Consider the following 19,221-nt stretch of genomic DNA (forward strand, 5'->3'; position numbering starts at 1 on the left):
TTCAAATGCACGAAGACCTCAGTTTCTCTGTGTGTTCCCCATATTGTGTGCATTAGCACACAGGCACTTCAGAAAGGTATCCACTTGTATTGATTTCTCAGAAAAAGTGAGAACTTCTTCCATAATGTTGCCCTCACAGCAGCACTTCCCTATTTGTGTGTTTGCACTTGAGGTGGTCAAGTGCTTGCACTTCAGCTCCGGTTTGTTGTTTCCATGCTCTCTTGTCCACACTGCCCTGAAGCCTTTGTTTCTCAAACCAGTCCACCACTTCCTCACTTGATTTTGGGCCATCATCTCCCTCCACCATCATTACTAATTTAGAGCTCTCCTCACCACATTGGCCAGCCTGTTGGAAAAGATGCTTTAGTGCTACATGGTCAGATGGATTCTATCTCTTCCTAGCAACTCTTGATCCTCAAAGAGTGTCCTAAGGTTGTTAAATCTGAACAATTGCTGCTGACACCAGCTGTGCAACTAGTTATTGATCCAAAGGATCCACCCAGTCCTCCTCAAGCTCTTCTGTTTTGTCAGCATGAACAAGGAAAACACCACCTTACACCCTGTGCCCTTGCCCCTTGGCTCTAGAGACATATAGTCATGCTTGGTACACACCAAGTCTCCCCTGGCATTACTGTTGGTGCCCACATGGAAAAGCAGCAAAGGGGAAAAGTCTGAAGGCTGGACAAGCTTCAACAGTCTCTTCACAATATCCTGGATCCATGTCCTTAGCAAGCAGCAAATCACCCTAGAAAGCAGGTCAGACCGCCAGATAGGCAGGCCTCCAACACCTGCAATGGGGAGAGCTGGGGACACACTTCAAGGGACATCTTCATAGCATATAATTATACAATAGTTCAGGTTAGAAAGGACTTTTTAAAGATCATCTAGTTCCAATGCCTCTGCTATAGGCAGGAACATCTTTCGCTAGATTAGGTTGCTCAAAGCCCCATACAACCTGACCTTGAGCACTTCCAGTGATGGGGCATCCACAACATCTCAGGGCAACTTGTTCCAGTGTCTCACAATCCTCATCATTGAAAAAAAAAAAAGAAAATTCTACCTCATGTGCAATCTAAATCTACTCTCTTTCTGTTTAAAACTGTTACTGTCCTATCACTACAGGCCCTGGAAAAGTCTCTCTACATCTTTATTATAAGGCCTATTTAAATATTGAAAGGCCACAATAAGGTATCCCCAGAACCTCCTCTTCTCCAGGCTGAACAATTTCAATTCTCTCAGCCTTTCTTCATAGGACAGGTGTTCCAGCCCTCTGACCATTTTCATGGCCCTCCTCTGGACACACTCTGGGAGGTCCTTGTTTTGGACCCATGCTGGGGATCCCAGAGCTGGATGCAGTACTCCAGGTGGGGTCTCACGAGATTGGAGTAGAAGGGCAGAATAGCCTTCCTTGACCTGCTTGATTCTGTACTATAATGCACAAAATAATAAACTCCTAAGTTTTACAGATAAAGAAAAGAGTAATACTGAGGAATTTTCATTATTACATTATGAATGTATGCTTTCTGTTTTACTTACATTCATACTTCTCAGGACTGTGCTAAAAGGTAGGTATAGTGTTACAGCTCCATGACAGTGCTACAGTGAAATCTACTTTCTATTTATGACAGTGTTTTACCTAATTTCTTTTAAGGTCACATACTTTCACTTTACTTGGGAAAAAGAAAAGGGGAAGGGAAGGGAAGGGAAGGGAAGGGAAGGGAAGGGAAGGGAAGGGAAGGGAAAAAGAAAAGAAAAGAGAAGAAAAAAGAAGAAAAGAGAAGAAAAGAGAAGAAAAGAGAAGAGAAGAGAAGAGAAGAGAAGAAAAGAAAAGAAAAGAAAAGAAAAGAAAAGAAAAGAAAAGAAAAGAAAAGAAGCAACTGATTTTATCCCAATAATATAAGAGTATCTGTCAAAATCAGAACAGATTGAACAAGACACACACAAAGGAACTGATAACACTATAAAAAGCACATAGACTATTCACAGTTCATAAGTAAAGAAGAAGAAGGTAATTACCCTTGAAAGATACATCTGTGAAATAAATGAAGATATAAAGGACACTCACTAAAATATGAAGTTATTTTTCAGCTGACTGGTTGACTTCTTGTAAGTCAACAGAAGTCCATTATCTATTTACTAACTTTATTTAATTTCACTAAAAATATTTCTCCACATTGTCAGCATGGAAATGAACTCAATTCAAATTAACTAAGGTACTTAAAGTCAGTCATTTATATTCCATTTTCAAAAACTCTTGCCAGTGAATGCAGCTATGTTTTTAAATATAGTTTCTTGATTTTTTTCACATCTTGATAATGTACTTCTTACTTATGAAGAATTCATTTACCAAATGTACAATGAATAAATATGACATTCTACCTAAAAATGAATCTTAGGTTAACTGTTTTAATTCATTATGTCATTGAATGAATGTGGACAATAAAAACATTAATCAATGTTAAATGTAAATTATGAATGTGAAGTTTAATAGCTTCAATAAAAACTTCAGTAATAGAACTTGTACATTGTTATGTATCTATGAAACCAGCTAACTAAATATATTCTTATTAGGTACTGATAACAGCAGCGTTTTTTGATTGGGAACATACTCTTGTTATTAGTTATCTAGACAAGAGCATAACCAACATTTAGCACTGCTCTCCAAAATGCCTTTCACTATTCTGCAGCACTAGCTCCTAAGAAGCAAAATCTACTCTGTCCAAATGTGGAAAATAAAAAAACAAATTCCCACTACCGCCATGCACGAATGAAGATCGTGAAAGGGCTGCAGATGTTAATCAGAATTTTTACATTTCTCAAACACGTTTTGTCTTCACCATCTATGCACTATCACTAGAAATAAATTGAAACAGTTGTGAGAGATAAAGCTTGGGTCTACAATAGAGTTATCAGGATAGAAAGAATGAGCCCAAATATCCAGGGTGCTATAACATTTTCTTCTTTCATATTTGCCAACTACTCTCAGCTTCTAATAGTCCCTGGACTTGAACATCAGTCTCCATGGGTTTTCTCTACTCTACTGTTAAAAAGCAGGAAAATAAAATAGGGTGATTTGCTTTGTGAACACTTATCTTTTCTTACCACAATTTACAATGTGTCTTTTTCAAATTAATGTAATCTAAATCCTTAGTATACTGTGAAAATACCTCTGGAAGTGATGAAATGCCTCAGAAACTGGAAATTCTGGAAGCCTCCCCACACACCATAAGATCGAGTTCTAGTGATCCTAAGCAAAAGTTTTAGTTGCAATATCTTTGTTTGAAAAATTATTTCACTTTTGTTGATCTTTAAATTAATTGAAATAATACTAATGTTCTATAAGAAAAACAAAAATAAACAATGCAAACTATTTAGCATTTTTAATTGTTTTTTAGACATCCTTAGGCCTGGCCAATTGTACTAAAATGAGAAATCTGCTTTCTGGCCCTTTCCAATTTTCGGGAAAGCTGACCTGAGAAGGTTCATGGTGTTCAGAAAAGTTAGGTAAATCAGGACTTAGGTATTGCTTCAAACAAAGCCTTTTGGGGGCAAAAAAAAAAAGGCAGAGAGGGATCACATTAAAATTGTTCATAATCAACCACATTTAAAATGAACTTTTTTACAATCACATTCACATCAAGCCCTTGAAAGCACATTATCCCAGTTATGAAGACGTTTAGTCCTTTCTTTGACTGATGTAACTGCCATTGATTTTTCACATTCCAGACATGAAGGGAATGCTCAGAAAGCCTCAACACATTTAACAGTGTTAAAGGACTCTGGAAGAGGGTTTTGATATCACAGTATCTGCAGTGCCTGTTGTTAGGCACTGCATCTAACGATGTTTTAATGTACAACGTGCATTTAGTTTGCAGTTATCTTTCTCCTACAATTTTATGCAGTTGTCATTTTCACATTTAAACTCATCTTTCTGTCTGTCATATGAAAAAACCTTTTTTTTTTCTTTTTTCTTTTTTTCCTATTTTTAGCCTAATGGTTTTCAGAGGATGGAATGAGAAAGAGAGCATTGTAATGAGGGGAGAAAAGAGAAAGCCAAAGAGACCTTCAATTTCCCTTTTTTAGTGCCAGGGGATAGCTTAACCTGAGCTCTGTTTTACAGGGCCTAATTGTCACAATCTGACATTTCAGGGACATGACACAGGAAATGTCTGTAGAGATTCATCAGTCTCTTTTGCACACACTAAATAGGAAGAACTATCAGGCAAAGGCTGAGAGAGATTTTAGGGTGGGGTTTTTTTGGCAGCACAGACTGTTTGTTGTGTAGTCATGGCACAAGCAGATTGCATCACTCCATGTGAAACCAAGTAGATCAACTGGAGGTAGAAAACATCTTTCCTTCCTACTTACATGAAAAAGACCGTAGAAGAGGAGTAAGACAACTGAGGAATGTGGCAGACGTAGTAGAGTGAGGAAGGAGAAGAACTAAACACAAAGAATACAGGGGAATTCTTGTAATGTTTCATGTAACTCCATAACTGACTACCCTTATTTAGCCTTTCTATTCCATAAGTGCTAAGAGGCAAAAATGAAAGGACTTGTTCTGGATGCATGCTTTAAAAACATAAATACTGTGACAGTCCTTCGCCTAAAATGTTTCTAGCAAAAAGGGAGTTCTGTGTAAAAAAAAAAAAAAAAAAAGGAAACGAAACTCATAATATCCTGGTTTATCCAACGGACATTTATCATGGCCATTACCAAACCTCCTTGAGACTGTAATTAAAGGGGAAACATTAGTTCTGAGGATACTAGGCTAAATTATTCAGAGCACGTATTTGGCTGGAAGACAACAGAGCAGCAACTTGAAAGGAGTGACAGCAGTTGCCCTGTAAGCTTTACTTCACTAAGATAGTAATGGTTTCTTTTAGATGTAACAGATACGCATTTTTCAATATCACTTTATGGAATAGTGAGATCAACTTTATATATTCTTGCAATTTTAGTTTTAGTTGTGCAATTTGCAACAGATAAGACTGAACAAAGAAATTACTGCATTTGCACTTGAATATAGAACACAGTCCACATATTTGATGGTAAATGGAAAGAAAGTGGCTTACTCTTACAGTATAAGACCCAGTGAGATCTCTCTGAAGGGAAGAATGAGAAATGGGAAATCTGGAAAGTGTGACTCAAAGTTAAAATAGGTATCATTGGCATTTCTGCTTTTCTTTATTTTCTGGTCCCGTCTGGAAAAGTACATAACAATTCAGAAACAGCCAGGCATAATTACTTGAACAATAACTACATGTCCTGTGTTTGTCTGATAAATGGAGGACAAGACAAATTATTGAATATATTTTAGAACTATAAGACTATAATCACCTGGTTTGTCTTCAACAGCAACCATTGAATTGAACTACTAAAACCACATGGTAATTCTAGATGTTCAAAATAAATAAAGAGGTGACAAACAGTCTGCAATTCATTTGAAATGAAAACTTTTATACATAGAAAAAACAAGCATTTTAAGAACTCACAATATCATTAATACAGAGAAAATCTTAACCACCTTAAAAATATCCTTAAATAAATCCTTTCTGTATTTTTAACACTATCATGTTCTTTATGTACTGCATTACATTGGATAATGGATGAAGTAAATATTCCTTTTAAATTCAGCCTAATCTTAGAAAATAGCTATCATTTATTTGTTTCCATAAGCTACCTATAGGATTGATCCTGTATGAAATAATTAAAATACAGAAAAATACATAATCTTCTTCAAAAGTAGTTACTGACCACACAAAAAAATATTTTAACTGTGTAACTGCTTATTCTATATATTTTATTATTTTTAGTAACATGGACACTGTTGTCTTTTTGTCCTTTAAACTCTTAGATTTTCCATTGGCATGGCAATAAGAATATCACAGAAGAGAGCCATAAGATACCTTGCAGGGTGTGATAGAGAAAATTACAGTAGTGAATATAGAAAATTAAAATCTAGATTTTAGGCATGTGCAAAAGAGACCTCTTCAGTTTGGAAGTGTTTGGCAACAAGACATTGACTAACTATTCAAAAATTGTTGAATGCACAAGGTAAAGGACTTGGAAGAAGGAAAGCCAATTGACTTTCACTGAAGCTTAGAGACAAGAAGGAATGTAGTCTCATCAAGTAACACAGAGATGAGATTTCAAATGTGAGACTTAAATGAGATTTCAGCTGGGAATTATGAAGCCATCTGTTCAGCCTCCATTTTTTACTTTTAGTAGTCCTGGTACTTAAAACAATGGAGGGTAAGTTGAATCTTGGCCACATTCCTCAGTTACAGCAGTATCATTAGATTGTTCTAGGAATCATCAGTCATGTTCCTAGTCTCCAGGCAGATGTCACTGAGGAATTCTGTGTGTTTTTAGCTTCTCATACCTTTCTCCTGGCATGACCTGTCTGTTCTCTGCAATGGGGCAGTTTATCTAATTTCTGAGGTGACCTAATCTCCTGCAGCCAGGTCGAAATTTTCAGTATCCTTAGTTCATGGTCTTTTACTCATTTTACAAAGCCAAGTTTAAGGCAGAAAACCCAGACATATCTTACTGATATTCAGTTTAAAGTCAGATACTAATGAATGGAAATAGAAGAGACAGATATGGAGACCTTTCAGAAGAGATCAGCAGTGTAAAGCATGACTTAAGGATAAAAGTTAAAAAAAAAAAATCTTACAAAAAACAACAAATGAAGTACTTAAAACAGGCAATTAAAGGGGTTTCTTAAAATAAACTGTCTTTCCCTCGTGGAGGAAAGATGTGGAGAATAAAAACCAGTAAACAACTTGCTGAGAGGAATATATTTTAAAAAGTCTGCGGATGAAGAATTGTAACAGGAAGATAACAGGAAGATTTACATTGTCCAGCAGATCAATACAGCCATAACACTTACGCATTTGTGTTCCAAATGCTTATATCAGTTATTAATGTTTTATTAATGACACAAAAATTATTCCAAAAATATCCCCTAAATATATAACAACTTTGAAGTATCCTTCAATTGTGTATTTGTGGGTCTATCTACTTTTACTCTTATTAGCTCAGGACCAAGACCATGTATATTCAAAACTGTAAACATTTTCCACATTTCACCCTTCATGTAGAAAGTACACCATGTTAAGATGCAGTTTTTCAGACTATCAAAAATAGAGTTTGCAGTAAATCAGTTATTGGATTACATCCACACCATTCACTCCAATATAGAAAGCACTGGAAAATAAGCATCACATATTGTCAGATGATGCAGAAATAGTGAAGTCTGCACATAGACTTATTGAATCAGTTTTATTCAAGATTAAATTTAACCTTAGAAATCTACTTTCAAGTGTAATTTAGGCAGCAAAAGACAATGATGAGTAGTCATTTAATTTAGCTGATTCAGCAAAACACTTACTGTATGTGCATCCATACACTTCAATGCGCATTCCAATTCTGCCATTCGGATTCCAGTCCAAAGGCACAAAACGGAGAAATCTTGCTTTAATGGAATGCTGAAGCTTATAGTATACAACACTGTCAGCATTTGTGTTTCCAGAAAAGGCCTAGAAGAAAATGAAAAAGAGATCAGCCACAACCGTATTGAATACAGAAATATATGGAAGTATTACTGATCTTTTCATTTTATACCCTCATCTGGCAAACAGGTAAGCACAGGAATAAAAAGTAATTGTCAGTGAATTCCATAGGAGCAACTGCTGAATCAATCCTGATTATTTTTCTGGATTAAGTGTTAAGTGGGCTGTGTGTTAAGTACCGACACCACACTCATAGACAAATCTCACACCTTCTAAAATTTAAGTGAATGAAACATTTCAAAACCAAATATCCCTTTCACAAAACGTGTAGGACATCCTGGCATTTTGGTGTGTTGTACCATCTAATACTTTTTCATAAGACAACAGAGTGAGCTTTTACCAAAAGGTTAGATAAATTTCATTGGAAACGTGTTTTAGATGTGTAATATGTTTAATCTAAAAAGTTCTTATACTGCCAGACCATGGTGTTGGAAGACTCTGGTTTCCAACTAATGAATCCAGAGTATTATAAAAAGATTTTAATTCAGTGTTCTGTTGAAAAAAAAAAAAATCTAAATTTCAAATTTTCTTCCCATGTGAGAGATTAAAAGAAGAAAAAAAGTATTATCATAGCAACTTTTTTTGGCAGTATTTAACTGATAAGACTACTCTCCCTTTTTGTTATGTAAAGAGAACGTAAAGAAACTTAAAGAAATGTAAAGAAGAATGTAAAAAATCTGAAGAGTTGTAATCATGAACTTCAACATCCTAAAGACTGGAGAATATATTCTGATTTTGTTAGTTACATGTTCAGGTGTTGTGTGTTTTTTTCCTCACTGCATGTTTGTGATATGTGAAACAAAAGAATTTGTTCAAACATTTTTGATCTAAATATCTGATAAATTAGACAGAAATAGCTCTTGGAAATATTTTTATGAGAAGAATTAAAAAGGTTACACATTTCTGTATATATGGACAGTACTGTTGCTATAGGTATATGCCATAGATGTTGCAAATGCAGAAGTATATAGAAACCAAGATCTTTAGGTATGCAGCTTCTCTTTCCATAGGTTTTTGAATCATTGAGTATCATTGCATTCATTATTTATCCTCCTGTACATGAATGTTTGCCCCTTCTGTCCCCTGTACTAGTAAAAAAAATTAATAAATTCTAAGGTCTGCACATTCAATAAAGAAAAGAAAAGAAAGGAAAAGAAAAGAAAAGAAAAGAAAAGAAAAGAAAAGAAAAGAAAAGAAAAGAAAGAAAAGAGAAAAGAAATAAGAAAACAGCTAGTGAAAGGGCTCATTACAGCTAACCTGTTAAGCTAGTAATAAGCAATGAGAGTTAGTGACTCTGAATGTCCACACTACTTTCAACTTCATGCTTCATAGTTTCACTATCGCAGCCAGTGAAGGTAGAAACATGCTAAAACAAACACTGGGGAAGAGCTGCTGTTTGGAGGGTAAGACGCTTCCAGATCTCTTGTCCCATAAAATCCTTATTTGCAGTCTGCAACAAATATAGCTACCAATGAAAGTGCCAATTAGTTTGTTGACTGAACCAGAACCCAGGCCTCAGAAGTTTAAGTACTGTGAGCAAATGAAGAGTTTGATTAAGATTTAAATTTTTTCCAAAATCATTTTCAGAGGGCAGCCACCTCATGAAATTTAGTTGTTGAGTACAGAATGCATATTGCTTGATTTTTTACTGCAGGGTATACTTAAGCCATGTGTTCTTAACTTAAAATCAGGTTTTTTACTTCAGTAACAGCCTAAAAGTAATTCAAACTACTCCTTAAACCATTCAGAATGGTCAGTCTAGAAATCAATATTTTTAGCTGTCATTTTACAAAGCTTTTATCTGGAAAGAACACACTTTAAAGTGTATTGAGTTCAGTATTGAATGGGTCTTTATTGCTTGATTTTAAACTCTCTAAAGGTTAAAATACATAGTTTGAGTTTTTTTTCAGTTTTAATCCTTTTCACAAGAAAGAGAAAGGGGAGGCAAGCAGACAGCTTTTCCTCCAGACTACAAATACAAAGGGCATACCTGAAGTCTATGGAAGTAGCTTATAGGCTTTTTAGAAGACAAGCATATTGAACATGACAGATACATGCCTGTATTTACTGGCAATTACTGTTTTACGCAATTACTGTTCTATGGTCCAATCCAGCAATCGTTTTAAACACACAACAATTATAACCATATAATAAGTTCCCTTCCTCCCACTCCTGCCTTTTTCCGATTGTTTACATCACTTCATTTTGTGCCAAATCACTTGAAGGGAACGTGCCATTATTCTAGATTATGCAGAGTCCTCACAACATACACAGGCATCTGATGGTTAAAAAGACTCAATTTGACCCTTAGTTAATATGAATGTTACACATAATAAGCTTTGTTTTCATAAATAAGCTAACCCCTCCAATATAACTGCTTAATGAATCTTAGCTGATGCTCTTACAGATGCTATATTATGCTGCTTTTTAATAGCATGAAGACGTACCATCTTTCTCAAAGGATGCCATTTTTGAAACATGGAAACACTGTGTTGCAGTTTAGCCTTAACCAGTAGCAGGGGCAATCAGCAGCATAGATGTCTAAGTAGATAGCTCTTCACGGCCTGGTTTATTCCACAGAAGAAAAGTACCTTGGGCTGTACTGAAGCTTGAAATGAGGGCCTACTCTCAAATTTGTTTTAACCATCCTACTCAATTTCTAACCCTGTAGTTTCTTTACCTGAAGCTATTTTAACCCTGCTTTGAAGATAGAATTATTCAGTTCATTAAGGTATCAGAAATCACACATGTGCTCTGGATTGTATTAGTAAATTTAAATCCTGTGTGTAGAAGGGCATCACAAAGCTCAGAACGATTGTAAAGGTAAGCTTACATCAATCAAGATAAGGTAAAAACAAAGTTCTTGTTTCCCTCTCCACCCTCTATCTAGAAAGCAAATGTGGTTTTAGACCAGGGATAATACCAGCATCATGTCTAAACCTTCTTCAGCCAGTCAAAAAGTCCCCCATAGGCAAAGCTATGTATGAGACATGCACTGAGTATACTGAGCCATGCTTCAGATCACCTAGAACAGATGATGCTTGTTTACAAATGCAACTTTTACTATATAGTATACTACATATACACTGTAAAAACATACTATCAGAGTAAATAATATGTGCAATGTTTTTACATATATTGTGTGCCCATTGTAAGAAATATTATGATATTTATTAAAAATATTACTTCATATTAAATACAAATATTACTATGTAAAATAAGTACACTTAGATGCAAATTCTTATTTCATGTTTATTGACAAGAACTGGAACAGGACCCCAACATGGATAATTTTGTCAGAAGAGAAAGTTTAGCAGTGAGGTACTAGTGTACCTCAAGAGCTTCATCATGTGTTTATGAATTCTACTACCAAAACAAACACAAGCAGCGGACAAATTCTGTGTGAAGTAACTAAGAGCTGTTCATATAAAATACTTGCTGTTGTTGCATGATGTTGGTTATGCTTTGGAAACACTGTCATGCCAAACGGCCTGTACAAGTCTTTCTGTTTATGAAACACACCAAAACTGTAGTTGGTATTAGTGTCAGGAGTCATCAAGAACAGAATAGAAATCCCAGTAGGCTACTGGCAATTTATTCACCTTAGAGAATCATTCAAACTACTCTAATAATGCTTCAGGATTAACCCATCTTGAGCTCTTCTGAGAACTAAGGGAGTTCAGAATAAATTGTTTTCTCCCATAACTTCTAAACTATATCCAAGTTCATATAGTAGTTTAACTATTTACATCTCAGTAACAAAAGGACTGTCTATTCAAGTTAACCTAGCACACAGTACAATCAACCTCAACGTCAAGGAAATATTCAATGCACAAGGACCCAAACATTCAGACTTTTCCTTCTCATGGTATTACCACTTTGGGAAGCTACTGTTAGTCTTTTGAAGTCAGTCCTGAAAGTCAACAGGTGTGACCTGTTTGGTTAAAGTGAAAAAAATGAGCGTGGACTTCCTTTTCTCTGACCAGAAAACACTGCAACAGACAACTGCCTCCTTTACTTGATTTCCAGATTGGAATTATGGCTAGGAGAAAATTATTTCACAGATAAAATGATCAAAGATTGTCAGGGCTTTATGGGTTATAATCAGTGATTAATGCAAAAACTGACAGATCTGTTGGGTATAAAAGATTAGCAGTGACATCCTAGTGAGGAGCCCTGGGCTGTAAGATGCTCACTGTATTTTTCACCAGGTCTTGTCTCTGAATTGTTTGAAGATATACTTGAACTATACTAGAGTAATCTTAAATTGACAAAAACACATGGCAGTTGCACATATTCATAAATTTGATTGATCATAACCTCTTTTGTAAAGAAAGATGGTGTGTATTAATGACAACATGATTAAAATAGACTAGATAGGTAGAAAAAAACCTGGCTAGAAAAACATCTTGTTCCAGTCAATGTTCACGCTCATAACATCTTCTGCTATTTCCATAGGAGCATACTCCATCTGGGAAGCTCTGATGCATTTGCATGATCTGCACGTTGTGTACATCATCTGCACACTATGCACGTCATCTGACCAATGCTATGGTCAAAAGAAAAATGTCTGATCAGCTATAGCTATGACATGATTTCCAAGCAAAGCAGTGGAGGGATCTTAAAATCATTGCCATGCTGCACCCATGACTAATTAGTGTCAGATATATTGATGTTATGCACAAAATATTATGTTTCCCTTTCATTCAATGGTTCCCTGAATCTATCATCTTCCCTAGTTAGAATGGAGTTTGGGCTTGTTTGCTTTTTTGTTTGTTTTTAGGGTTTTTATTATATAGATATTTCCAATGTGCTTGCTTAAAAGATTTCAAATGTTTGCAACACACTGATTTCATCATTTAATGTTATAAACTTAAGCAATGTGATTCACAAAATACAATTCCATTGGAACATGTTATTTGAAAAATAAACAAAAATAATTAAAAAAAAATCCTCTGAAAGAAGATATTTCAAAGACTACTTCATCTATAATTATATTTTTCACTTAATGTTTTTGCAGTCCATTAAGAATGTTTTAAAGAATACCATTCAACATTATATTTTAAATATCTCTTCATTCATTGTGCTGTAGAATTTGTTATTAAAGTATAATTTATTGTACTTTTAAATCAAGAGTTCAGAATGGGAATCTTGTCGCTTTTAGCACTGAAATTACTGTTTTTTTCTTATAGAAAATTATTTCACTTACCAAGAGGAAGACAAATCTGCCATTTAATTACTAGTCATCTGTGAGTGTTATTAAAATTACAAATGACAAAAACAGACTATTGAGTGCTCTTCAGAATGTTTCAAAACACTGTTTATTTGCAACGGTATTACTAATAGTTTTACACATGGTGACCTAGAAATGTAGAAAGGGAATTTATTTAATTAAATATTACATTATACGTAGGTATCTTATACAGCTTCCTTTTATAAGAAGTTACTAAACTGTGTCTCTGCTCATTGTAGAACACCTCAAGGTGAATTATTCTCATGTACTATGATGAAAAGCAGGAAGAGAGTGGATATCTTTTGAAGAATAAAACTGTAGCTACTATATATAAAGATAGATATTTCAAATTATTCAGTCTCCAAAAGGATTCCCTGAAACACTCCAGGTCAAGGTATCAATTTCCACCTGTAGTATCTTCTATTGTTTATGGCAGCACATTAAGGGGAATGCTTTACTGCATTAAACTTGTTGGTTGACCAGTATGACCATGACCTAATCCACTTTGCCATCTACTGATGTTTCTTCTTAGATTTAAAACTCAAGCTCCTCATATTCTTGTTTATATTACCTAGCTCATAGCCATGTCCTGTTACATGGTCCTGTCATTCATGCTTCTTAACTTCTTTAAGGTCTTTTTTTTTTTTTTTTGTAAAAATGACAAATTCTAGCACCATAGAAGTGTTCTGGATATTTTCTAGCTTTTAAATAGCAAAAATTTCCTAAAATTCACAGCATAAAAGACAACAGGCAGTTAAGGATGCAAGAAATACATCATGTGATTAAAATGGTCAGCAAGAAGATTGCTATGACCAGTGGAATTCCTCTATAATATACATCAACTATACTCAATTTCTCTACAAACTCGTAAAGATAAATTATTCCTTTTGCAATTCTCTCTTTTGAGCATTGTTTAAAATTAACTTCTTCCCAAAGACCTGCAAACTAGATCTATCTTCCATCTAAAAGTGCTAAAGGAGAGATAAACATCAAAACCAAATTAAGCCAAATTGTTTAAACTTCAAACAAAATAATGGAATCAGCAAGTCATGACATACCATCAACCAATAACTGGATTATATTTTATGCCATATTATTTTTCATTCTACTTCTGTACTTTCTTTGCTGACAATATCCTCCTAAAAAAGTCACATAGGTACTTAGATTTATGTAAGCAGTGAATGTATGTTTCACTTATAATATTAACTAAAAAGAAGATACATGATCTTGAAACAGCCTGAACTAAGAGCATTTGCAAACATATATTACAGAACAGGAAGAAACAAGAAAACAACAACTATTAAAATTAATGAGACCTCTGTAAATGTCAAAACACTTGAAAAACGTTGTCATTACCACCAATTCTCAGATAGGAAAATTTAGAAAAAAGCAGGTTAAATGTTCAGCACACTGTGAAATATCTGGTGAATCATCTACATAAAACTATCTCCCACCTCCTAGACTTAAATCACTGCAATTTCCTCTTTGGCAGTGGTAATGTGGAAGCAGGATAACTGTTGTCTCTGTAATTTTTATTAAATGGTGAATATCATAAGCTTAAATGGAAGTAAAAAGTGAAATTCAGAAACTACTTTTTCTTAGTTGAAAACATCTCTGTAGACTCTCTGTGCTAGGTCTCCTGTGAACAATCCCATTTCTCCACTCTGTAAACCAAGTTTAGTAATGCTAATGCTAAGGCAATTATTAATATTGATATAATATCCAAATAATTTTGAACATGTTATTCCATTCTAGTAAAATGACCCAGCAATCAGATGGACATGCTGCATACTGCTGTTAATGTCATCCGTCTTATATAAAGTTTCTTATCTGTGACTTTTTGACAGACTTTTTTCATTTCATCACTTTTCCTGATAGCGATGCATCAAACCTCAAAACAGAACTGAATGCCTAAATAGAATATATGAAAGAAGAACTATGAGGGTTGTTAGGCGGAGTTTTCTAATACTTGTGGCTGTAAAAGTTACTAGTTACTCTGAGCAGATACAAAAGAATCACTTGGCTATTGTACATAAGTGCAGTAAAGTGACGACTCTACTGGTGACTTTAATTCTGCCATATTTGAAAATATGAGCAGCTGGGCCCAGAGGGTGATGACCAGTGATCTATGTGGAGCCTAATAATGAGCGGTATACACCAGGGGTCAATACTGGATCCAATCCAGTTTAACATCTTCATTAATGATCTGGGTGATGGGACAGAGTGTGCCCTCTGCAAGTTTCCTGGTGACATCAGAACTTGGAGGAGCACTTGGTACATCAGAGTGTTGTGCTGCCATCCTCAACAGGCTGGAGAAATGGACCAACAGAAACCTCATGACATTCAGCACAGGGCAGTGCGAAGTCACTAAATTAAACATGACCTAGCAATGAGTCATTATTGCAAAGAAATCTCGTCAGCTGAATTAGACAAAGTATTGCCAGCAGGTGGTGGGAGGTGATCCTTCCCATTTATTCAGCAATGTTAAGGCCACACCTGGATTACTGTGTCCAGCTGTGGCCTTCCCAGCACAAGTGAGAAATAGACATACTAGAGAAAGTCCGGGAAAGGGCCACAAAGATGATGAAGGGACTGGAGCATCACCCATATAATGAAAGGCTGAGGGAGCTGTTCAGCATAGACAGGAGGAGGCTCAGGGGGGATATTATCAATGTATATAAATATTTGAAAAGAGGACATAAAGAAGATGGAGCTAAGCTCTTTCTAGTGGTGTCCCACAATAGGACAAGAGGCAGTGGGCATAAACTAAACCACAGAAAGTTCTGTCTGAACATAAGGAAAACTTTTAACTGTAAAGAAATATTTTTTTTCCAGAGACCTGGAACAGGTTTCCCTAGGAGGTTGTGGAGTCTCCATCCCTGGAGATCTTCAAAAGCCCTCTGGACATGTTCTTGGACAACCAGCTCTAGGTGACCATTCTTAATCAGGGTTGTTAGACCAGTTGACCTCCAGAGGTCCTTTCCAAGCTCAACCATTTTGTGATTCTGCGGTATTTGGTTTCACATTATAAAATGGAGTTTTTGTGGGGACTTTTTTTGAGCCAGGTAGTGGGAGGCAAAAGAACAGGGTTCATAACATGACGCCAGACTGAAATCCCAGTGGAACCTCTGTGACGCTCGGACCTCCAGGTCCACCTCCTTTGTGCTGTGGGGGCTAACATCGTTAACATCTCCAATGCAATGCAAGGGAGTGCACCAAAGACTTGACACACAAACCACCCCTCAGAGATACATGTTCCTTTCAATACTCTTTTGGTATTAAGCTGGTGTTTAACCATGTGAAATATTCTCTTTTCAGTCCTCTCTTCTCCTTTCTCTTTCCTTTGCCCAAACTTTTGTTTTTCTTCTCTAAAAATGCTGGGCCTATCTTTCCTCTTCAGTTTTCTTATTTCAATCCTGATCTTAAAGCTAAATTATTTGGATATTCTGATGTGTGCTGTTGGTGATAGTGGTGCAGTATTGCACCACTTCTGTCATCTTTACTGATTTCTCTTCCTGGGAAGTAGTAAGCCATGAATCACAGCTGGCTTGGAGACCATACCTGGTGAACATTCACTAAATCCTCACACTGTTCTTACAGCTTTCCATCAGTGTCAGACAGAAACAGGATACTGGGGTAAACTGTACCAATATTCTTTCAATGTCTTTCTGGTATTTCTTCACATTGGGTGAGTGTTTTATCCACTGGGATATTATGTCATGTTTCTTTCTCTTTTTTTGCCTTTCACTCTGTGAGCGAAATATCAGCATACCTTTCCATAAGAGAACAGTTCCAGAAGTAGGAGATGAAGAGAAGATGAGACCGCACTTACCAGGTAATTTATCAAAAGTGACAGCTGACATTTGTGAAGGGACCCAGTGCTATGAATTCTTCCTGTCTTTCTGTGTTGTTGTTTAGGTTTTTGTTTTGGTTTTCTTTTTTCTTTTGAAGAAACAAAATTAGAAACAGTTTGCTTTCATATTAATATAGAAGAAAAATACTTTAATATCTAAAAAATAAGATAACAACAAAAGTTTGTGGGTTTTGTTTCTTCTTTGCAGCAGTAGCAGTTGGACATCCCATTTACTCAACAGAGTTGCAGGGGTGTGTAGGTAGAGTGTGAATCTAGGGCCCTTGAATGGCTATTGCTAGCCAGCAGAGGTCTATTGCCCATTAGCCATGCTCCTTTGGAAATGTGGTTAATAAAATTGTCTCTTTTCTTTCTTTTTTTTCATGATCAGCATATCTGAAATGAAAAGTTACTTCGTTGCCTAGATGTCACGGTGTAGGGACTAATGCATGCATTAAAAATATCTTAATGTAAACTACCAGAGACAAGTACTTTTTTGAATTCTTCCATGTACATTATTTCCGTTTCATTCATCTATATGTAGAAATAAATTGTATGTGAAGTAACTTGTCGCCATTGGAGGGAGCCCTTGTATTAACACAACTGGGCACAACACTGAGGTTTGTTAATCCTCCCTTAAAAAATTATCATAACAACAATTCTTTATTAATTTCCAATATGTAATTATGAAACTACCATGCTTTATTTATTAATAACTAAGCACATGTACGTTACAGATATTCCCTGAAAGTTGAAAATGTGAAGGTATTTCATAATAGTATTACTGGAATTCTGAACAATCTTTATCCTCAGTGACTTACAGTTCATCTGAGATGAATTTGCATATACTTTTTAAAATATGGAACTGTAGTCCATGAATTTGGATTCTGATATTCTAAAGGTAACTGTGATAATCTGAGGGTAACAATCACAGTAGTTTTTAATGGAAGTGTTATGACAATTTATTTTCTTTTTTTTTTTTAATAAATCCATTTGAAACAATCTGTAAAATATGGACACATTGAATTTTGAGCCTGGGCTACAGTGTAACTGTCCTTTCTACTTTCAAATCAGCTTGAAGTTTAACCACTACTCTGCTGGGTAAATAAATGTTTTTACTAATCATATTTAATGTTGAGTGTCAAATCAAATGAGTTTACACATTTAGAAATAATAAGCTCCACAAATGTTATGAAATGTTTTCAAAGAGCAGTAGGCTATTTAACTTGTCTATTCCACATATTTACTTGTTAAAAGTTGTAAAATTTGGGGTGATAGTATATTTCTTATTATTTGAAATTTAGGTAGGAATAAGGATTCATTACTATACCTCCACAGCACATAGTATAGCACAAACACTACCAGAAAGAAATGATAAATAAAGATAATTCAGGTAATTTGTAACTAAAATAGCTATAATGCAACAGCAGTGCCTCTACTGAAATGTCAAAACAGTATGTGGGAATCCTGTTTGCTCAAAGCAATATAAAATACCTGTCTTAATATTACAGTGTAACATTCCTTTGCATACAATTTCACACTTGCTCTAAAATGAAATTAAATGACCAGAAAGAAAGGAAGGAAACCTCATTAACTATGCAACATAGAAATGGCAGAGCAAATGCTTTGTAGCTCTTATGTCCTCAGGGTCAGAGACAATAAAAGAGTTCAATTAAATTTATTTCTGTGGATTTCTTATATGAAGTCTCACCATTTCTAACTTTAGAGAAATGCCTGTATATGAATTCTTTTGTAACTCATCATTATGGGCTCACAATACTGTATAACACACCAAGTTAACATAATGACAATCAGTTTCTTATGTTCCTACAACTTCCAAATTAGTCAAATATTTCACCCATCTCACCCAAAACTTCAGTGACAAATTATAACTTTTCTTTTTACGTAGTGCTTGCCATTGTGTTTGTAAGAAAACCTTTCAAAAGCAAGCAGCTTCCATGTTGTTTGCTCTATGCTGTTGAAAGACACTGTGAAATGAAACCCCAAGGAAACTCACTGAAGAGATTAAGCTTTTTAGATAGACTGTAAATAATAAGGTTCAAAAATCTTTCTGTATACTAATACTAATTCTGTATTAAATTTTAGCAGAAATATTCAGTGAATGTATATTAAGGTTGCATTCAGAAGTAGCTATCAGTGAATAGGAAAAATTAAATCCAATGTATAAAATATTTCTTGTTAAGAACATTTGGAGTACAAAAGCAGAGATTCAGTTTTCCAGAAATGTCAGCATTCATGGTAGCCACACCAAAAATAGATGGGACAACAAGATAATCCCCCAAATTCAAGTTTCCTGATGACACTCTCTAACTATCCTTCATCTAGTTAATCAAACTTCCACCTGGCCACTTGTATTCTGCAGTTACACATCTACATTGAAACAGACTGGCAAAGTGAAATTAGAGCTATATGGAATTGATACAGGTATTGAAGTGATCATTCAGGTAAAAATAAAGGTTAAAACTTCTCACTTGGCTAATGTAACCATGTACAAAGGATTAAGCAGGTGAACATCATCGTATTCTCCCCTGTGCACCCTC

General features: G+C 35.3%; 1 protein-coding gene across 2 annotated transcripts in view; it reads right to left on the reverse strand.

Moving 5' to 3' along the window:
* CNTNAP4 (contactin associated protein family member 4) overlaps window positions 1–19,221 on the reverse strand; it is a 248,668-nt gene that overhangs the window by 89,771 nt on the left and 139,676 nt on the right. For both annotated transcript variants that reach the window (XM_069777544.1, XM_069777546.1), the window contains one exon: window positions 7,397–7,544. In XM_069777544.1, coding sequence (XP_069633645.1) covers window positions 7,397–7,544 — 148 coding nt within the window. The remainder of the gene's footprint in view (window positions 1–7,396; window positions 7,545–19,221) is intronic.

This window comes from Haliaeetus albicilla, chromosome Z, assembly GCF_947461875.1.
Source record: "Haliaeetus albicilla chromosome Z, bHalAlb1.1, whole genome shotgun sequence".
NCBI lineage: Eukaryota > Metazoa > Chordata > Aves > Accipitriformes > Accipitridae > Haliaeetus > Haliaeetus albicilla.